The 21,379-nt window shown below is 35.5% G+C and overlaps 2 protein-coding genes and 1 long non-coding RNA gene across 3 annotated transcripts; all 3 read left to right on the top strand.

Annotated features, from left to right (window-relative positions):
- On the top strand, positions 242–2,429 carry LOC107607065 (BTB/POZ domain-containing protein At1g30440-like). The gene is made up of 3 exons (XM_016309053.2): positions 242–714; positions 1,416–1,485; positions 1,829–2,429. The coding sequence occupies exons 1-3, from the start codon at positions 656–658 to the stop codon at positions 2,207–2,209; spliced, it is 510 nt and encodes a 169-aa protein (XP_016164539.1). The 5' UTR covers positions 242–655; the 3' UTR covers positions 2,210–2,429.
- Positions 18,788–19,473, top strand: LOC110264573. Its single transcript, XR_002350744.1, has 2 exons — positions 18,788–19,076; positions 19,207–19,473. It is a non-coding gene; the product is annotated as an uncharacterized LOC110264573 (long non-coding RNA).
- LOC107608208 (protein DETOXIFICATION 45, chloroplastic-like) lies at positions 20,059–20,608 on the top strand. Its single transcript, XM_016310070.2, has 2 exons — positions 20,059–20,260; positions 20,360–20,608. Exons 1-2 carry the CDS (start codon positions 20,074–20,076, stop codon positions 20,581–20,583), a joined length of 411 nt encoding a protein of 136 aa, XP_016165556.2. The 5' UTR covers positions 20,059–20,073; the 3' UTR covers positions 20,584–20,608.

Genomic DNA, 21,379 nt, shown 5'->3' with positions numbered 1-21,379 from the left:
ACGGTGCAGCTATCGCACAGTACCGGACAGTACCGGACAGACTTAAACCGGTTTAACCAGTTCGGTTGCCGTTTCATGGTTTTATTCGGTTTTTCAAAAAATACCTTTTCTGACTCAGAAAAATCTATTGAGTCCAAAAATCATATTTAATTTCCCTAATTCTCGTTCTAAATTTTTGGAATCTAATTTGGGCAATTTAATTAAACAGTTAATTAGTCGCGGTTCTTACACGACAGACTATTCATAAATTCTTGTTTTGCTCGTTTCCAGTCTGAGAGACAAGAGACATGGTTTGCTGATAACTCTCCCCTACTTGAGAACTAGTTATGCTTGATTTAGATTTGCTTGATTTATATGTACAAAACCCTGTAAATATAGGTACAAAATTAGATAAACATTAAAAAAGAAAGAAACTAAACAAAACAGCTTAAATCCACACAAATACAATTGATAAACTGAAACTGAAAATCACGTACCTGACTAGTAGATATGCATCAATGCGTTTCTCAAGAATTAGAAGCTTCGGTTTTGGTGCTTATTAAGGAATTCAGCTTGATAAAGTGATCTAAGGGTTTCGATGGGTTTCAGTTTACCTCTGTTCTTCTCTGAGCTCGGTTTCTGAATTGTTGTATCTCTTTCTTGGAATTTGAGTGAAATGGCTTGTGTGAAATTGGGTTCCGAACCTGATGCTTTCCAATGTCAAAGGCAAACATGGTATACACCCTTTTCTTAATGTGTTTGAGTGGTAAATTGTAATTTTCTTAAGCTCAAAAAAAGAAAAAGAAAAGAAAAAAGGATTTTGCAGTTTTGTTGATGTTTTTTATCTGTGTTTTGTAGGTTATATCTTTTGTTTACATGTTTGTGCATTGTAAAGTCTTAGGGTTAGGAATATGGTTCTGTAGTAATTTGATACAGGATGAATAGTTCATTTTGTGGAGGTCTTATTTTATCTAGTTATGGATGAAGTATCTTGAAGTTGGGTTTGGTACTTGAGGCCAACATGTAAAATGGAAACACACAAGTGTTTCATGACTTCTTTTTTTCAGTGTTTGCTCTAAGATAGTCTAGATTACCGTATATTTTTCATTTGATTTTGCTTCTAATTATCATAGCTTATTGCTTTATTTAATTTGCTTGTATTTTCTGCATTATAGGCAACAGCTGTCCATTTAAATGGCCTTGTGATGCACACTTTATTACTATGTTTCAAGTTTTTCCATTCTTTTCTTTTATTACTGCTCAGAATGGCATTTGTTCGAAAAAATGTTTCCAATGATGATAATTTTCTTGCCTTTAATTTTCAAATTAGACCATTTCAAACGACTCTGTTGTGTTGTGTCTTTTGGAATTGTTATTCAAATTTTTCCACTTTTACATAATGTGTAAGCATTTTTTTATTGCCCTTATGACTATAGGTTCTGCACAACTGGGCTTCCCAGTGACATTGTTGTCGAAGTGGGTGAAATGTCCTTCCATCTTCACATGGTATATAATGTTTATTTCTTTTAATATATATTTTTATTATATATAGCTGATGTACTGCCCATATGATCTTTTGTTAACATATGATGTCAATTTTCATGTTACTATTGGTATTGTTGAAATTTAAATCGTTTGGGAGTTGTTCTGGACTTAAAAGAAAGAACTATCATCTTTGCTTGTGTTCATAGACCATTTTGTAAAATTTAATGTAGTGACGAACTGTATTTGGTGCTGTAATTCTACATAAAATAGTTTCTTAGCTGAAAGGCAGCCCCTCAGTACCATTTTGATTAAAGGATGTTGATAAACTTGAATATAAATAAGCTAATTCAAACACATGGTGCAGTTCCCTTTGCTCTCTAAAAGTGGGGTTTTGGAGAGACTGATTGCAGAAGCTTCTGAGTCTAAGGAAGAATGTGTCATACACCTACCTGGCATTCCTAGTGGGGCCAAGACATTTGAACTTGTCGCAAAATTCTGCTATGGTGTGAAACTTGAACTTAAAGCTTCAAATGTTGTGTACCTCTGGTGCGCTGCTGAGAATCGTGAAATGACTGAGGAATATGGTGAAGGTAATCTTATTTCACAAGCTGAAACCTTTTTCAATCAAGTAGTCCTCCGAAATTGGAAAGACTCTCTCAGAGCGCTTCAAACCTGTGATGATGTTCTACCATATGCTGACGAGCTGATTATATTTATGGAATATTTTTCAGCACTTGCTTTCTGACAATTTAGCTGAAGAGCTGATTATATTTATAGAATATTAGAAGATACATTTGTATGATATAATATTTTGCTTTTTTCTAATTTATTAGTAGTAAACTCTAAGTGGTCTCATGCATATTTTGATATGAGTATGCTTATTCTAGTGTGAGATGTATGAATACTCAAAATTATGATTATCTTAATATTCTTGGTTCATTATATAAATATATTTTGTTTCAGGATAATTTTTATTATTTAAAGATTATTGTATGGTATTATTATGTATTTATTTTTATTTTTTAATAATTAACTAATTTAATTAAAATAAAAGATTATATATATAATTATATTTTCAAATCTTAAATTTTAGATAAAAAGATTATAAATATAGAATTATATATATAATTATATTCTCAAATATTAGATTTTAGATAAAAAGATTATTAGAAATTTCTGTTTATATATATATATATATATAAACAGAAATTTAAAAAAATTGAGGGAAAAAAGGCTACACTTATACAGAGTAGCTATAGGTATACTATTTGTTACGTTTATAAAGTGATGTAGTATTCTTGAAAAGTGTAGCCTATTCTTTTGAATTCTGGTAACCATTAGTGCTGAAAAGCGTAGCCTTTGGTCCTGGACAGCATCACTTAAAGAGCGCACCCTATTCCAAAAGCCCAGAAGCGTAGCCTTTGATACAGAAAAGCATAGCCTTTGAGAATAGGCAACACTGGTATAGGCATCCCCCAGAAAAGCGTCTCCAAAGCCTAAAAAGCATAGCCTTTACCTAAGGCATCATTTTTTTTATTTTTGGCTACACTTTTCAAGTGTACCTGAATGGGTGCTTTTCTTGTAGTCGTGTCATCTGAATTTATTGTTTTTGGCCATCAATGTTTCAAAATATGGTTAAAGTATGTTTGATTACTAAACTAAAGGAATCGAGTTGATAACTAAAAGTCAAAATGTCATTGGTTGAGATGACTAATGATATGTAACTTAATTAAAAGGTTAGTAGTAGCAAGAAAATATATATTTTTTGAATTATATAACTAAATTAATCTTTCTCATATTCCCATTATATATGATGATGATATATGATATAGGATAGAAGATAGATAACATGGCCCTTAACAACAATTCAGATAGAGTAAAAAATTAGAAGCATGAGAGTGTTCTCATTCACTAACGCAGAAAATAGAATTAGAGAAGAAGACTTGAGACACGGAAGTGAAACTGAAACTCATATACTGTAATTGTACCACCAGTTCTGGGTAATGGAGTAATACAATATATATAGTGAAAGTACCTATGGTTTAACAACAATCAAAACCAATAAAGACTAATTCACTTATATTCACTCATAGCCCCCTCAAACTTAGCAGTGGGTTGAAGAACCACTCTAAGTTTGTCTCGAAATTTGTGAAATAGAGGTGATGAGAGGGATTTGGTAAAAATATCCCCAATCTGATCTATAGAGGGTATATGGAGTAGGACATAGACTTGTTTTTGATTCACCATCTCTCTTAGGTAGTGAAGGTCAATTTTCATGTGTTTGCACCTAGTATGCAGGACCAGGTTAGCAGCTAATGAGCAAGCACTTTGATTATCACAGTAAATAGTAGGTGCCATTGCTTGTGGAATTCGAAACTCCTTTAGAAGCTGCTGTATAGACACTAGTTCTGACTGAGATGCTTCCATGCTCCTATACTCTACCTCAATGCTACTGCGACTAACTTTGGCTTGTTTATTGCTATTCCATGATACCAAATTGCTTTCTAAGTATACACAATAGCCAGTAATTAATTTCCTATCCTCCAAATCCCCTGCCTAGTCTGCATCTGTGAATGCAAGTAATCTAAAGTCAGTACATTTTTGAAATTTAATGCCTGCTGATACTGTACCTACAATATATATGAGGATGCGTTTGACAGCCTTCCAGTGCTCTATTGTTGGAGAGTGCATGGATTGAGAGACCTTGTTTACAGAGAAAGCAAGATCTAGTCTTGAAATAGTCAAATACTGAAGTGATCCAACTGTCTCTCTATACAATTTTGGATCCTGAAAATGCTCAGCATCATTTGATGTAAGCTTCAAGGCTGAGACCATAGGGGTAGGCATTGAATTTGTAGTGTCCATTTTGGTTTTTTGTAACAAATCTCGAGCACACTTTTGTTGAGAAACTAGAATGGATCCATATGTTAAATAAGAGAATTCTAACCCAAGAAAATAACTAAGTTTTCCAAGATCTTTAAGCGGAAAGATTTTATTGAGATCAGAGATAAGTTTGTCTATTTTACCAGTATCACTTCCAGTGACAACAATGTCATCTACATAAGCTAAGAGAAAGGTGATAGATATACTAGTGTGTTTAACAAACAATGAGATATCACTTTTGGTTTTTGGTAAAACCAAACTATAATAACATAGCAGCCAATGTATTGAACCAAGCTCTTGGAGCTTGTTTCAATCCATAGATTACTTTGTTCAACTTACAAACCTGTGATGCATTCCCAAATTGATAACCTGCTGGTAGAGACATGTATACCTCTTCTTCAAGAATACCATTCAAAAAGGCATTATCAAAATCAAATTGCCTTATTGTCCATCCACGTGATAGAGCCACAGTAATTACAATTCTCACAGTAGTAGGTCTCACAACTGGACTGTATACTTGGCTGTAATCTATGCCTTCAACTTGCAAAAAACCTTTTGCAACTAACCTGGATTTGTACCTGATGATGTTGCCTAACGGATCTCTTTTTGTGGCAAATACCCATTTAGAATCAATAATAGTTTTATGCTTTGGTGGTTCAACTAAATCACAGGTGTTACATCTTACTAAAGCCTCAATTTCAGTATCCGTTGCATTTTTCCAGTGTAAACACTGAAAAAGTTGTTTAACATTCTTTGAGGTATTGTTAATCAAATCATAAAGTTCTACTGAAGTTATAGCTAATGCTTGAGGCCTATTGTTTCTGGTTTTTGATCTTGTAAGCATATCGTGAGTATTAGAAGATGTAGTAGAATTAATGTTTGTAGCATTTTCAAAAGGTTGACAGATTTCAAGACATGAAATTGAGATGGAAGGATTATGATTGAGGCCAGTACTAGAAGAGGTATGCTCAGTATTTTGAGTGTCAAGGCAAGTAGTTGATGAGGCAGAATCTGAGATATCTAGAAGAGGTAGAGTTTGGGGAGCTTTAGAAGTCTTGGGTGAAATGTTGAATGTAAAAGCTGGCAGATCTTTAACTGTATCCTGTTTCACTACTATATTTTTATTGTGAAATAGAGAATTGTAAGGAAATTCAGTTTCATCAAATATCACATGTCTCGAATAGTGAATTTTCCCGTCTTTAGTCATGCACTTATAACCCTTGTAGTTACTATCATAGCCAAGAAATAAGCACTTTTTTTATTTGAATGCAAACTTTACTTTGTTAGAAGATCTTAAATAAGGAAAGCAAGCACATCCAAATATTTTAAAGTCCTTATAATCTGGTAATTTTTCAAATAAAGTTTCAAAAGGTGATTTATTATCTAATGCAGAATATGGTAATCTATTGATGATATATACTGCTGATGTAAAGGAGTCTTCCCAAAATAACATTGGTAATGCAGCAGTAGCCAAAAGTGACAATCCTACTTTAGTTATATGCCTATGTCGTCTCTTTACACTACCTTGTTGTTGATGTGTATAGAGGCATGAAATTCTATGCATAATACCATGTTTAGTTAAAAATTGACTGAAGGAGTGTGACATGAATTCCATACCTCTATCAGTTTGCAAAGCCTTAATCTTCAATCCTGTTTGAGTTTCCATAAACAGTTTATAAATTTTCAATGATTGTAGTGACTGAGATTTATGAGTTAGTAAGAAAATAGTTATGTATTTTTTATGAGCATCCACAAATGAGATGTAGTATCTATATCTATTTCTAGACATCATAGATGCAAGCCCCCAAATATCAACAAAAATAAGGTCTAAGGATGCTGTATAGACTGATTCAGATTTTGCAAAAGGCAACTGATGCATTTTTTCCGTAGCACAATATTCACATATTTGAACAAAATTAGAATCAAATTGAGCAGAAACTCCACATGTTTTCAAGATAGAAAGTACAATTTTTATTTAACTGTGACCCAGGCGTTTATGCCAAAGGTCAAGGGTTATATTTTTGTTGCTTTGAGTTACAAATGCTTTCTTAATAGAAGAATCTATAATGCTATGCTTACAAGAAACAGAATTATTCAAAGAACTATGCATTAAGGACTTATTAGGCACAAGAATAAACAAGTTTTTAAAGGAGTATATGCCATTTCTAGCTTTGCCTTGGAGAAGAATTTCTTGAGAGTTCTGATCACGCATAATACAATCATAAGGCCAAAATTCATAATATACATGGTTATCTAAAGCAAATTGAGTTACACTTAATAAATTCTATGTGATTTCAGGAACATAAAGTAATTTGTTTAAAAAAACTTGATTTTACTGTCTTTATCACAAAGAATTGAAGTTCCTTGAGTTAGAATTTTCGTACCTTGACTATTACCTACAAACAATTGATCAGAATCTGGAATTGAAGAGTTCGAATTCAGCAAGTTGAGTGAATCTGGTGTGACATGGTGAATTGTTCCTGAATCTGGGTACCATACAGATTCTTGATAATTCCAAGGATTTGAGAAATAAGCTCTTGGTTGATGAAACTGTGATGATAGTGGTGGTGGTTGTGTTTTAGAGTAAGGAAATGTGGATTGTTGTGATTGTGAGCTATTTCCATAAGCTTGAAAGTTAGGATCGAATCTATGGAAGCAAGTTTGAACCACATGGCCTTGGCAACCACAAAGTTGACACTGAGGTCGATTACTTTGATTAGAAAAATGACCTCCTCTTCCAAATCTTCCCCCTCTTCCTCTTCGAATAAAAGAGCCTCTTTGAGATTGAACGGTATACGGTTATGATTGATGCACCACTATTTCGTGGTACATCTTGTGCTTAATTGAGTGGATTTTATCCACTATTCTCACATTTATTCACAGAATTCGCATGTTTTACACTTTCTTCCTAATTTTGTGCTATGATTGAAAACATGCTTCTTTGGCCTTAAATTTGCTAACTTTAATCCTCTCTTATTACCATTCGATGCTTTGATATGTGTGTTAAGTGTTTTTAGGGTTTATAGGGTAGGAATGGCTTAGATGATAAAAAGGAAGCATGCAAAAGTGGGAGGAATACAAGAAACTGAAGGAATTACTAAGCTGTCCAGCCTGACCTCTTCGTACTAATTCAACCATAACTTCAGCCACAGAGGTCCAAATGAGGCGGTTCTAGTTGCGTTGGACAGCTAACATCTGGGACTTCAAAATGATATATAATTTGTCATGGTTGCTCTGCAGATAAATGGCGCGCACGCGTGCATCACGCGCACGTGTGCATCTGCGAAATTTCAGCGTTTCTGAATTCGCCCCCAGCGATTTCTGGGCTGTTTTTGGCCCAGTTCTTGGCCCGGAAAATATATATTAGAGGCTGCAGAGTGGAGGAATGAAGAGACAACTTTCATTCACATAATTTTAGGCCCAGTTCTCTCTACGATTTAGGATTCCTAGTTTTATGCTTTTGAGTTGGATATTGACAGAGTCACTACCCCGTTGAAGTCTTTATCATTCTAGTTTGTTTTCTTTTTCCCTTACTCTTTCATATCCTTAATCTTTGTTCAGAGTTACCATTGGATTGTTTTTAGAATTTATTAATGTAAGAAGTATTTTTCCATTTAAATTTTATTATTTGTTTAATTGCTTCCAATTGATTTTAATTACCATGTTCCCTTTTTACTTCTCTTATAACTTTACGAAGATGGTATTCATGTTGACAGAGTAGACTCCCAACTTGACTTAAGATTAAAAGGAGACCCTTGAGTTGGAATGCTCAAGTGATTAGTTAAATTGGAAGTTGTTGGCTAATTCTCTATTTACTAACGCTAATCCTTCCCAAGGGAGAGGATTAGGACTTGCGAATAAGAGTTAGCTCAATCACTTGACTTTCCTTTATTTAGTAAGGGTTAACTAAGTGAAAATAACAACCTTTTGATACTATACTTGAGAAAATCCAACAAGGATAGAACTTCCAAATAATCATTCCCCCGGTCAATGCTTTTTATTCCGAATATATAAATCTATTTTAATTTACATTACTTCAATTTATAATCATTTATTTTTCCACTCTCCAACTCCCAAAAATTTCTCAGAAAATCTCATAACCAATAATAAACATACTTCCCTGCAATTCCTTGAGAGACGACCCGAGGTTTAAATACTTCGGTTATTACTTTTTAGGGGTTTTGTTACTTGTGACAACCAAACTTTTGTATGAAAGGATTCTTTGTTGGTTTAGAAACTATACTTGCAACGAGAATTTATTTGTGAATTCTTTACTAGCGAAAATCCGTTCGTCAAAATGGCGCCGTTGCCGGAGAATTACAAACGTGTGCCTTATTATTGGTTATTGTAAATATTTGCTTTTTCGTTTCTTTGTTAGTATTTCTAGTTTTAGGAGTTTATTTTCATTAATTTTTAGGGTTAAGTACTGAAATCGTCCCTAAGGTCTGGGGTGAAAATCAAAATCGTCCCCGACCTTTTTTTGTTATTAAAATCATCCTCAACGTTATAAAACGCTATAAAATCATCCTTTTTTATTTTATTTTACCAAATTACCCTTATCAATTAATAAAAATAATATTAAAAATAAAAAAACCTCCCCCCTCCACCTGCACCCCAACTTCCTTATCTCTTCCCTTTCTTCTCTCCAACTACTGCCATTAACTTCCAACAACCCGTCTATTCTTCTTTGTCTTCTTTAGGTACTCTCAGCTTCCAGAACATACTGTCGCAAGTACCGCCTCCAAACTACCCTTCTCATCAACATCATCATGCTGTTTTTGTTGCCGCCCAAGTGGGACTGAGGCAACTAGTGCATCTTGACAACAACGTGAACAATGAAAACAGGTTGATGAGTAGCAGTAGTAATGATTCATCAAGGAAGGAATGGGTCCAGAGAAGAAGTGATGGTCAAGGAGAACTGATAAACCACTATTTTATGGTTTATATTGTGTTTAATTGTGTGGTTTTATCATGATCCTTACCCACTTATTCATTAAATTAGCATGCATTTAGATTTCCTTCCTGAATTTATTACATGTTTGAAAACTGTTTCCCAGAGACTTTAATTACTTATTTTTAATTCTCCTTTATTCCATTCGATGCCGTGATCTGTGTGTTGAGTGTTTCAGACTTTACAGGACATAAATGAGTTGGAGATTGGAAAGGAAGCTAGCAAAAATGGAAGGAACACAAGAATTTGAGGAGATAACCAGCGAGAAGTGACGCGGTCGCATGGCTCACGCGACCGCGCGAAGGAGCGCAATTCGTAGTGACGCGACCGCATCACACACGCGGCCGCGCGGATTGGAAAAGCTAAAGCGACGCGGTAGCGTGGACGACACGAACGCGTGGCAAGGAAAAACGCGAATGACGCGTCCGCATGGATGACGCGATCACGTGACATGTGCGATCTGCATAATCTGCAGAATTCGTTGGGGGCGATTTTGAACCTTATTTTGACCCAGTTTTCGGCCCAGAACAGCAGACTAGAGCCAGAGAATATGCAGAAACAAAAGGAGCATTCATTCTATACAGTAGACAGTTTTAGATCTAGTTTTACTCCCTTAGGTTTTCCTCTCTATGTTTTGGAGAATTTTAATTTTGAATTGATCTTAGCATTGGAACATTGAGAAGAGTTATTTCCTCATCGAGACCTCATCATTCTAGTTCGTTCTCTTAACTTGGTTTTATTCTTCCATGTTCTTTGCTTTGTTCAATTTTGTCATTTGAATACTTTCATGATTATTTGATACAAGGATTATTTCTTCCATTTTAATTTATTTTTCCATTCCAATAATTATGTCTTCTTTTAATTCCCTTTCATGTGTTATGAATTTATTATTTACAATGAGTGAGTAGTTCCCTCACTTGATGGGGAGTTGATTGAAAGGAACTCTTGAGTTGGAAGGATTGAAAGAAAAATTGTAATTGGGTTAACTATTGGATTGTTATCTAATCACTAACACCAATCCCTTTGAACTAAGTGGGTTGCAACTTGTGAATAGATCTAGCATTCCAACTTGTTTGACTTTCCTTTACCTAGTAAAGGATAACCAAACAGAACAACCATTAATTATAATTTAATCTTAAAATCACTCCATCAACAGTAGAAATTTCAACTAATCAACTCCCAGTCAAGGCTTTTATTCATATTAATTAAATTTCCTCAATTTAATTTCCAATTTACTTAACTCAACTTCTTGAAACATCTGATTAATAAAATAGCACACCTTCTGCAACTCGTTGGGAGATGACCTGGGACTTAAAACTCCCAGTAATTTTTAATTTAAACTCTCTGTGACATATTTCTAAATTGATAGGCAGATTTTCGGTGAGTTAAGAACTATACTTGCAACGTAACCATTTTAATGATTTTTAATTCACCAACTTCCGTACCTCATCAAGAACCAATGAACTTAACCCCCTTAATTACCCAAAAATTCAGTAACCATACAAATGAAACAAATAAAAAAGCCAAAATTGATTATCAACAATTATCAAAACAAACAAACAAAAAGAAGAGAACAAACTCCTCAATTGCTTGAAACTGCGATCGAGTTGTGCCTGACTAATCTGGAGCATCTCAGAGACCTGATCTCCGGCCACCGCAGCTTTGTCAAAGCTCTCTTTAATGGCTTCCACGATCTCCTTCAAGTCCTTATGCCGCACCACCATCTTCATCTCCATCATCTCCCCATACTTGCTCCTTGCGTCATCCTCCTCCGCCATCGGCGCTGCCTTCTTCCCTGCCATCGGAGGCAGCGGCGTCACCGGATCTTCCACCACCGACGATCCCCTCATGGAAGACCCCCTCACTGATGATCCGAAAGAATGAGGAAGAAGAAAGTTGAAACTTGGAAAGGAGGGTCAGGGGCCTGAGAGTTTGGTTAGATCTGAAAGTAAGAGGAAGGTAAAATTTTGGGGGTGAAGGGGGGAGAGACCGAAGAGGCTGGGAGTGGGGTGGGGTGGGGTTTTTCTTTTTTTTTTTAATATTATTTTTATTTTTATTTTAAGGATAAAATTGTCAAAGTATTATTATTTTTTGTAAAAAGGATGATTTTATAACGTTTTGTAACGTTGAGGATGATTTTAATAACAAAAAAAGGTCAGGGACGATTTTGATTTTGACCCAAGACGTCAAGGTCGGAATAATCAAAGATGGGAGGAGCCACGAGGATTTGATCAACCCTTTCGGCAACCACCTCCTCCAAGGTGCCATGGGCAATGACCATTCTACGATGCATCCTAAGACAATAGTTATGGTGGACCCTTTCGTGACAACCAACCTCCACCAAATTACTATGGTCAAGAGCCATTCCAGGGTGCGTACCAAGATGATGAATATGATGGACCCCCTTCTAGTTACCAACAAGCCCCACCATATGCTTATGAACCACCTCCTCACCATAATTTTGAACTACCGTACTCACAAGCCCCTTACCACCAAACACCCCCATATGACCCTAATCCTTCTCCACCCTACCAATCACCATATGAACCATACATAGAACCACCCCAATTCCAAAATAATTGCCCTCCTTCATCTTTCTATGACGAGATGCTTCAATCTCTTGCACAAGGACAAAAGGCCATGGAGAACACACTTAAATCTACCTTAAACGGTCTTACCTCTGCTTTACAAGCTCTCGCCTCACAGATTGGATCATTGAATACTCCCAACAATCAACCCTTAAGCTCTAGTGCACCTCCTTTTCAACCACATAATGATCTCTCCATCCCATCACCGCCCTCCATGGAAGAGCACCCACATCCATCAATCCAAGAGCAACATGATCCCAATGATGCTACTGACCCAAAACAAAAGAGAAGGGATCAGTTTCACAAATTCATACTTCACAAGAAGCTAGAGGAGGCCCTAAAGGTGAAGGTAGTTGAGACCCTTGAGGAAAGTTGTCATGAAGGGGAAGACATCAAGGAGGAGTCTGCTTTTGTACTAGAGAAAGTGGAGAAAGCCGAAACTATCAAAGAAGAAGAGGTGGTCGAAGACTTAGGAGATGCAGAACCTCCATGGGAAACTCAAGTCATAGCGCCTCCTTCCAAGACGTTTGAATTTGATGTTGAAGAAGGTGTACAACCTCCAAGGCATATCATGGTTGAAAACTTGGAAGCTGTTAATCATGAGATGAGTTCAATAGTAAATGAGTTTCTACCTACAATTGAACTCTCTCCCATTGAACTAGAGGAAGAGGTTACTGTTGCAGAAGCTTGTCAAGAGGTGGAATTTGTCAAGGAAGAGCTCAAGGAAACGGAGCTAGAAATCACCTTGCCAAAGTTTTTGGGGACATCTCCCCCAAAGCCATCACCATCCATTCCTTTATTCAAGTGGGTAAATCTTTCATCTCTAAGCTTAATTAGCCCACTTGAATATGCTTTGCTTGAGACGGATGGGCAACTTAGAGCTCTTTGTAGCTATAAGAGTAAGAGGGAGTTGGTTAGTGGTAAGAGTTGTCATGCAAGGTTCAATACGGTTGCATACTCAAAGTTGAAGTGCAAGAATTGGTGTAGAGCTCGATTGAATGGGTCTAGGAGGCTGTTTGGATGTCTCAATGAGAATTCTAATTGCTCACCACCCAAGTGGAAAAATGATGATCAACTTGAAGACGGGTGTGGAAACAAGATTTGGGATCCCGACATACAAGAGGATCAATTTTGGGAGCTCAAAACTTGTGAAGAACTCCATCAAAGCTTGGGAAATTTACTTGGAGATGTTATAGCTCATTGGAAGTCAAAGCATTGGTGGAAGTTTCAAGACGAGTTCAAGCACAAGCCACCATGATAAGGAGCAAACCAAATGTCCAACTTAAGGACTTTAACTAAAAGTGCTAGGGGGGAGACAACCCACCATAGTATGATCTTTCATTTTATTCTTATTTTTATTCTATTTTATTTTTATTAGTGTTCATTCATAATTTCTGCATATTCATCTGCATGCTGCATTTTGCATTCTGCATAAAAAAAGGGGGGAACCAACGCGTGTGTGTAGGCCACGCGTGGGCGTCGATTCCCAATTTTGCTATCCCATCCAATGAAGAGAAAGTTGTGATGGAATTGTGCGACTGGTGTGCTCTGCGCACAATTTGATCCACACGTACGCGTATATCACGCGTGTGCGTCACCTGCAATCTGGGAAATCCACGCGTACGCATCAAGCACGCGCACGCGTGGATAGGAAAATCGGCGTAATAAGCGTGCTAACCTGAGAGTTGTGCTGCCCTTGCGATGAAACTGTGCTAAGGGCACAAAATCACCCACGCGTACGCGTCCCTGACGCGTGCTCGTCATTTCGCTTTCAGACCACCCATGCGTACGCGTGGGCGACGCTTACGCGTCGAACGACCAACTCAGTTTTCATGCGTACGCGTGATGCACGCGTATGCGTCGCGCCCTGTTTTTCATTTCTTACTTCTTTCTTCTCTCCTTTCTCCTTCTTTCCTCCTCTTTTCTTACTTTCTTCTTCTTCATCTCTTTAACTTCTCATCCTTCTTCACTTTCATTCTATTTTACCTAATTTATTTGCATACTTTCATTCATTGCATTTTAATTTTGTGCATATTTTTATTCCTTTTTCTAAGTTTATTATTTCTCCATTGGTGTTACATGTTCTTATTCAAATGTTGCATCTTCTCTTGCATTATTCTGGTACTTCATGACTTCTTTTATTCTGGTTGGGTAATATTATTTAAGTCAATGCTAATCTTTTATGATAGTTGTACTCTTTTTGCATTGACATGAATTATATTTTCTTGCATTACCCATACTCTCTTTCCATTGTTGCAATTTTTGCAGTATTAATATGCCATGTGCTTCTACTGTTTTCTCACTTGCATGTTGTAACTACCATGTAATTGAGACTCTCATCATTTGGCATTAACCCAACCATATTTTAATTGTTTCCTATCTTTATTTTTGGGTTACTTTTATTCTTTTTCCTCTTCTTTCAGGATGGCCACCGAGGAAGAAAAATAAAAACGTTTACATGGGGCGACAGACAAGTCCATCTGCACGTTCTTGGGAGAAAAGAATCAGTGTAGCAACTCGTCCACTTGCACATCTCAGCATGCACCGAGGACGGTACAATCTTTAAGTGTGGGGAGGTCGATACCGACTTCCGTGGGTTAGTTATCTTATTTTCAACACCAAAGTTTTATTTTCTTTGTTAGTTCATTGTTGCATTTGCATGTCTGATTGCATGTTTGCTTGATTCTGTGCATATTTTACCACTACTTGGTTGAAGTAATATTTTCTTTTTCAAGAAATTTTTATAGCATTTCACTAATTTAAATTAAATCTTTTTTGTTAAAATTGTTTGAAGATTATAATTTGGAACATGGTTTTTGAGCTAAGAACACACAACCTGTGAGATTTGAGCTTAATTACATGGTTACATTATTTAACCATAATATGTTATTCTTGTGTGTTTCCTTCTCTATGACTGCAATCTATATTTTGTTCCATTCTATATGTCCAATGTTTAGTATATTTACATGCTTGCATATGATTGAGGCCATCATTTGATTTTAGCTCACTTACCTCAAATAGCCTGCCCTTTCAATTACCTTTGTTTGCCACTTTGTGCCTTTTCAATCCCCGTTTATTCTATATTTTACCACATCACTAGCCTTAAGCGGAAAAACAATTGATTACCCCAATTGAATCTTTGGTTAGCTTAAGATAGAGATTGTGTGTCAATTAAGTGTGGGGAACTGTGGAAACTTGGGTTGATGAAAGTGTGCTGTGTTTTGTTAACAAAATATTGGGAATTTGGGTGCATACTCATGTGAGACCAGAAAAATTATAAATCCATGTGCATTGATATGTTATGTTTACTTCCAAAAAAAAAATGAAAAAAATGAAAAAAAAAGAAAAAAATATTCAAATAAATAAATTAAATAAATAAATAAATAAGGGGACAAAATTATCCCAATATTAAGTTTAATAAAAGATCAATGCATATGTGATAAAATTAAAGAAAAGTTTATACATGAGTATGTAATGCAAAAGTGGGAATTTTGGGTAGCTAGGCATGATTTTAGAATTATATAGAGTGTGTGTGTGTGTTAGGTGAGAACTTAAGTTAGTCAAAGATTCATATTATAGCTCACTTGGTCATACATATATCCTCACCCTTACCTTAGCCCCATTACAACCCTGAAAAGACCTCATGATGTTTGCATTTGTACACTAGATATTTGTTGATTGGTTAGATGAAGAACAATGTTTTAGAAAGCATGACTAGAGAAGAGTAGAGTGAATTAACCCTAGACACTTGAGCGATTAGAGTGCATATACACTTCCTGTGAGGGTTCAATGCTTGATTCTATGTTCCCGGCTTTCATGAGCTATCTTCTTACAAGTTTACTTGTCTCTTATTGTGTGATTTGAATTAGTGGATCTGATTTATATTTGTCTTGAAGAATTTGTTTACTTTTAACCAAGTAGGTGGAAGTATTTTTGCATTTAGTTTCATTCATATAGATAGGTTGCATTTCATAAGTTTTACCATTCCTCTTCACTCCGTTATAGCTTCTCTTGAGCTTAGCATGAGGACATGCTAATGTTTAAGTGTGGGGAGATTTGATGCACACTATTTCGTGGTACATCTTGTGCTTAATTGAGTGGATTTTATCCATTATTCTCACATTTATTCACAGAATTTGCATGTTTTACACTTTCCTTCCTAATTTTGTGCTTGATTGAAAACATGCTTTTTTGGCCTTAAATTTGCTAACTTTAATCCTCTCTTATTACCATTCGATGCCTTGATATGTGTGTTAAGTATTTTCAGGGTTTATAGGGCAGGAATGACTTAGAGGATGGAAAGGAAGCATGCAAAAGTGGGAGGAATATAAGAAACTGAAGGAATTGCTAAGCTGTCCAGCCTGACCTCTTCGTACTAATTCGACCATAACTTGAGCTACAGACGTCCAAATGAAGTTGCGTTAGACAGCTAACATTCGGGGCTTCAAAATGATATATAATTTACCATGGTTGCCCTACAGATAAACGGCGAATGTGTGCATCACGTGCACACGTGCATTTACGAAATTTCAGCGTTTCTGAATTCGCCCCAGCGATTTCTGGGCTGTTTTTGGCCCAGTTCTCGGCCCAGAAAACACAGATTAGAGGCTGCAGAGTGGAGGAATGAAGATACAACTTTCATTCAAATAATTTTAGGCCCAGTTCTCTCTAGGATTTAGGATTCCTAGTTTTATGCTTTTGAGTTGGATATTGACAGAGTCACTACCCCGTTGAAGTCTTTATCATTCTAGTTTGTTTTCTTTTTCCCTTACTCTTTCATATTCTTAATATTTGTTCAGAGTTACCATTGGATTGTTTTTAGAATTTATTAATGTAAGAAGTATTTTTCCATTTAAATTTTATTATTTGTTTAATTGCTTCCAATTGATTTTAATTACCATGTTCCCTTTTTACTTCTCTTATAACTTTACGAAGATGGTATTCATGTTGACAGAGTAGACTCCCAACTTGACTTGGGAGTTGATTAAAAGGAGACCCTTGAGTTGGAATGCTCAAGTGATTAGTTAAATTGGAAGTTGTTGGCTAATTCTCTATTTACTAACGCTAATCCTTCCCAAGGGAGAGGATTAGGACTTGCGAATAAGAGTTAGCTCAATCACTTGACTTTCCTTTATTTAGTAAGGGTTAACTAAGTGAAAATAACAACCTTTTGATACTACACTTGAGAAAATCTAACAAGGATAGAACTTCCAATTAATCATTCCCCCGGTCAAGGCTTTTTATTCTGAATATATAAATCTCATTTAATTTACATTGCTTCAATTTATAATAATTTATTTTTCCACTCTCCAACTCCCAAAAATTTCTCAGAAAATCTCATAACCAATAATAAACACACTTCCCTGCAATTCCTTGAGAGACGACCCGAGGTTTAAATACTTCGGTTATTACTTTTTAGGGGTTTTGCTACTTGTGACAACCAAACTTTTGTATGAAAGAATTATTTGTTGGTTTAGAAACTATACTTGCAACGAGAATTTATTTGTGAATTCTTTACTAGCAAAAATCCATTCATCAATGATGCTTGTGCCATATTTGCCATGGGGATGCCACCTTATCGTTTCTTGTATCTTTCCAACATATCATCATAGGCTTTGAGAAAAGACTCAATTTCAGGCACACTGTAGGTTGATAATTTTGACATTATAGAAGTAATAAAGACAGTATACTCCTCAGGTAAACCATCAAGAATTGCTGAGATATAGTCATCTTGTTGAATTTGGTATCAAATAGATTTTAGAGTCAACAAGATCTTGAATTTTTTAGAGATAATCTGGTATCGATCCAGTTTTTCTTACTGATTTTAGTTGAGCTTTTAAGCTTTGAATTCTTGTGGCAGAGGTCTCAGCAAAATAGTCATTAAGTGCATTCCAAATTTCATAAAATTGATGACACTGAAGGATTTTGATCTTGAAGGGCTTTGTGACTGATGCAAGAACCCAAGTTGATAGAGTAAGATCATCTAACCTCCATTGTTTGAAGGCTTCAGTTTCTGTTTTAGTCTTCTTGGCAGCATCTTCTTCGTATTGTTGTGGAATCTTGCTTTGGTACAAATGATCTTCAAGACTTAAACTCTGAATTGTAAGCAAAGCTTGGTGTCTCCATGTATTATAATTGTTGTGATCCAACTTCTCAGAAATTGGGGAGATCGATCTCTTGGTTGAAGATTCTGATAGAGTAATTGACATTGTGGAACACCAAATTGAAGAAATCAAGAAAGAAAAAGGGGAAGAACAGAGACAAGAGGGAAAAATTGGGATAAAATTGGGACAAAATTTGAAAAAAAATGAAAGAGGAATCAGAATTTGAAAAGGAGCAGGATCTCAAGCTCTGGATACCATAACAACAATTGAGATAGAGTAAAGAATTGGAAGCATGAGAATGTTTTCATTCATTGACGCATAAAATAGAATAAAAGAAAAAGACTTGAGACACAAAGGTGAAACTGAAACTCATACACTGTAATTGTACAACTAGTCCTGGGTAATAGAGTAATACAATATATATAGTGAAAGTACCTATGGTTTAACAACAATCAAAACCAATAGAGACTAATTCACTTATATTCACTCACAACCCTTAAGTAGACGATTAGGATTGGTGAGGCACAAATTTATCCATCATTACCCCACTACTATCACCCACCACCTCCATCTCCATCTCCATTCCGCTGTCACCCAAATCCCACACTACTAGGGGTGGGCAAAAAATTCACATTTTGGATTTTAAACCAATCCAAACCAAACCATTTAAAAAAAAACTAATTTTAAATAAAAAAAATCCAAACCAAACTATATTTATTTTACAATTTGGTTTTTGATCCAATCTATTTAAATGGTTTTAAATCCGGATCCAGATCCAGATCCAAATTAAAATCCACATCCAAAAAAACCCTAATTTTGAGTCTTCTCCTCTTCTCCTCTTCGACAAATCCTCTTCGACAAAACCAAATCCACTCTTCGCCACCGTCAACATTTCTTCTTCTCTGCCTCTCGTCGGAGCTCGCCGGTGGTTTGTCGGCCTCTACCTCTTCGAGTCTTCAGTCTTCACTTTGATTCGAGACTCTGTCTCTCTGCCTCGACCTCCCATTCGCGACTCTGTCTTCTCTCTTTTTTGGTTCTCTTCTTCTTTCGTTGGTGGCTCACCAGAGCTCATGCTCATCAATTGAGGTAAGCCTCCTCCTTGCCCTTGGTTCTGAGTTCTGAGTTTTATCTGGGTTTTTTCTATTTTGTTGATTTGTTTTGTTTTGTTCCTTCATGAGTATACTGACTTCTTCACTTCAATGGATTGAATGTGCAGATTTTAAAATCTCTTAGTATTGAACATTTGAACTCTCCATTTCAATGGATCCTGCTGTAAGTTTCTTCTTCACTGTAGTTCACTTTTTGTTGAAAAATATCTAATTAAACTAAGTAGTAGTTGAATCCTTGATGAACTGATTGCCATGCTCATTTATTATTTTTTTGGTTCATGCATGTACCATAATATATATAGTATATATGTAGCGCTAGTTGTTTATATACGGTGTATGAATTTTCAAATTGAACCCCCCTAAAACTTGATTTCGTAAAAAATCTACTTGCTGAATTAAGCCAATAAAACTAACAACCAATCTCCTAATCTCTTATAGGAATTAGAATTAGATAGACTAGTAGTTGAAGTTGCAGGGATGAATGATGAATTTGAACAATGCTGCATAAGAGGGATAGTAAGAACACTTCAAATGGTGACATTGATTCAAGAACTTTAGTAAGAAGTGTATTAACTGTGGTTCAATTAGCAATCATATGAAAAATCATTATTTAGTTGAAGAAAACTAACTTATCTTATACATGTTTCCGGCTTTGTTGTTCTGATTTTTGTTGTAAATAGAATTTTGTTCTGAAAAATCATTAACTGTGTTCTTCCTTGGCCTTCTTTTTCTTATCCTTATTTACTGCCTTGAATCTCTCGCTCTAGCAAGTAGCAACTATAGTATAGGCAATGGAAACAACTCAAGATCTTAGGACTTAGGAGTGCTTGCTTTCACTAGTCCCCACCTTAATTTTGTTGATATGAAACACTGCTGCTGTCTTGTTCTGCTGTTTTGAGGTACAGGATAGTGATTTAGTGAATGTGTTGGTTGTGGTTAGTTAACCGATTTATTCAATGAAATTAGTGAAGTGCATGTTGGGATTAATTATAAATGTCTCTTCTTCGTTATTTTTAGGCACTGTGGAATTGGCTTCTGCTGGTGTTTCCATGACCATCTTTAACATCATATCAAAGCTTTTCAATATTCCCCTTCTAAGTGTTGCTACATCTTTTGTTGCTGAGGACATAGCCAAAACTGCTGCCGAAGAATATCTTTCGGGTGAATTTTATGTCCACAGTTAACTTCTTCATAGCTCATATATGTTGCTTGCTATCATTTTTCATTGTCAACTCATGCCATGAATGAATTTCCCTGCAGAGCACAGTGGTATACAAAATATTGGCAATGGTAAATCCTTCGAAAGAGGCAATCGAAAAAAGCAATTTTCCTCTGTCTCCACTGCTTTGCTATTAGCACTTGGGATTGGAATTTTTGAGGCTTTAGCTCCTGCTGTTGTACTTTCTTTGGCTTTACAAGGCATTTTCCATGGTTTTAAGGATACAAAAACTCCTGTTCTATGCCTAGGCAAGTGCTTGGTTTAAATTCTGTTTCTTTGCTACATTCATCTTTTGAATGGTTTTTGTATTATTTTATTTATTTATTTTTATATATTTTGTATGTGCTTTGACACCTTGCTCTGCTATCTAGTGCTTCAAAATTAATGTTTTCTTATCCCTTTGAATGGTTCATGAATAAATTGTTATTATTAATTTATTACTGAAAATAAATTGTTGATCATTGCAGCCATACTATGCATTGTAATAATATGCTTCAATATAATTTAGTAAATTTTATATATAGAAATCAATATCTTTTAGGATTAGTAGTAGTTTTATTAGCCAAAAAAGTTGACGGTGATGGAAATCAGGGGCTGCCGTGCTGGTTTGGAAAGGTTTCGGAGGGTTGTGTTTTTTAATTTTTAATTTTTGGTTTCAGTGTGTGTTGAATATAACAATGTGAAAATTGGATTTTTAAAAACTAGTTTTAAAATTGAATTTTTGGTTGAAGAAACTAGTTTAAAACTGGATTTTCAAAAATTGGTTTTAAAATTGAATTTTTGGTTAAAAAATCTGATTTTAAAACTGGATTTTATAAAAAAAAACCGGATTTTAGATTTGGATTTAAAAAAAAACCGGATTTTAGATTTGGATTTAAAAAACCGGATTTAAAACCGGTTTTATATGTAAAATTGGATTTAAAACCGGTTTTATACGTAAAATTGGATTTAAAACCGGTTTGTAAGTAAAACCGGATTTAAATTCTAAAACCGGTTTAAAACCGGTTTTTATTTTTTCAAACCGGTTTAGAACCGATTTCTCTCTTCAATCTAGTTTTGGT

Source organism: Arachis ipaensis, chromosome B07 (assembly GCF_000816755.2).
Source record: "Arachis ipaensis cultivar K30076 chromosome B07, Araip1.1, whole genome shotgun sequence".
Lineage (NCBI taxonomy): Eukaryota > Viridiplantae > Streptophyta > Magnoliopsida > Fabales > Fabaceae > Arachis > Arachis ipaensis.
Note: the sequence above shows the minus strand (reverse complement) of the source record. Positions and strands in the feature narration are given on the sequence as shown.

Excerpts from the sequence above, each read along its gene's own strand:
- LOC107607065 (XM_016309053.2), top strand. The coding sequence starts at position 656 with ATGGCTTGTGTGAAATTGGGTTCCGAACCTGATGCTTTCCAATGTCAA. Across the intron at positions 715-1,415 it reads CAATGTCAAAGGCAAACATG|GTTCTGCACAACTGGGCTTC; the intron begins GTATACACCCTT and ends TTATGACTATAG. Across the intron at positions 1,486-1,828 it reads TGTCCTTCCATCTTCACATG|TTCCCTTTGCTCTCTAAAAG; the intron begins GTATATAATGTT and ends CACATGGTGCAG.
- LOC107608208 (XM_016310070.2), top strand. The coding sequence starts at position 20,074 with ATGTTGGGATTAATTATAAATGTCTCTTCTTCGTTATTTTTAGGCACT. Across the intron at positions 20,261-20,359 it reads TGCCGAAGAATATCTTTCGG|AGCACAGTGGTATACAAAAT; the intron begins GTGAATTTTATG and ends ATTTCCCTGCAG.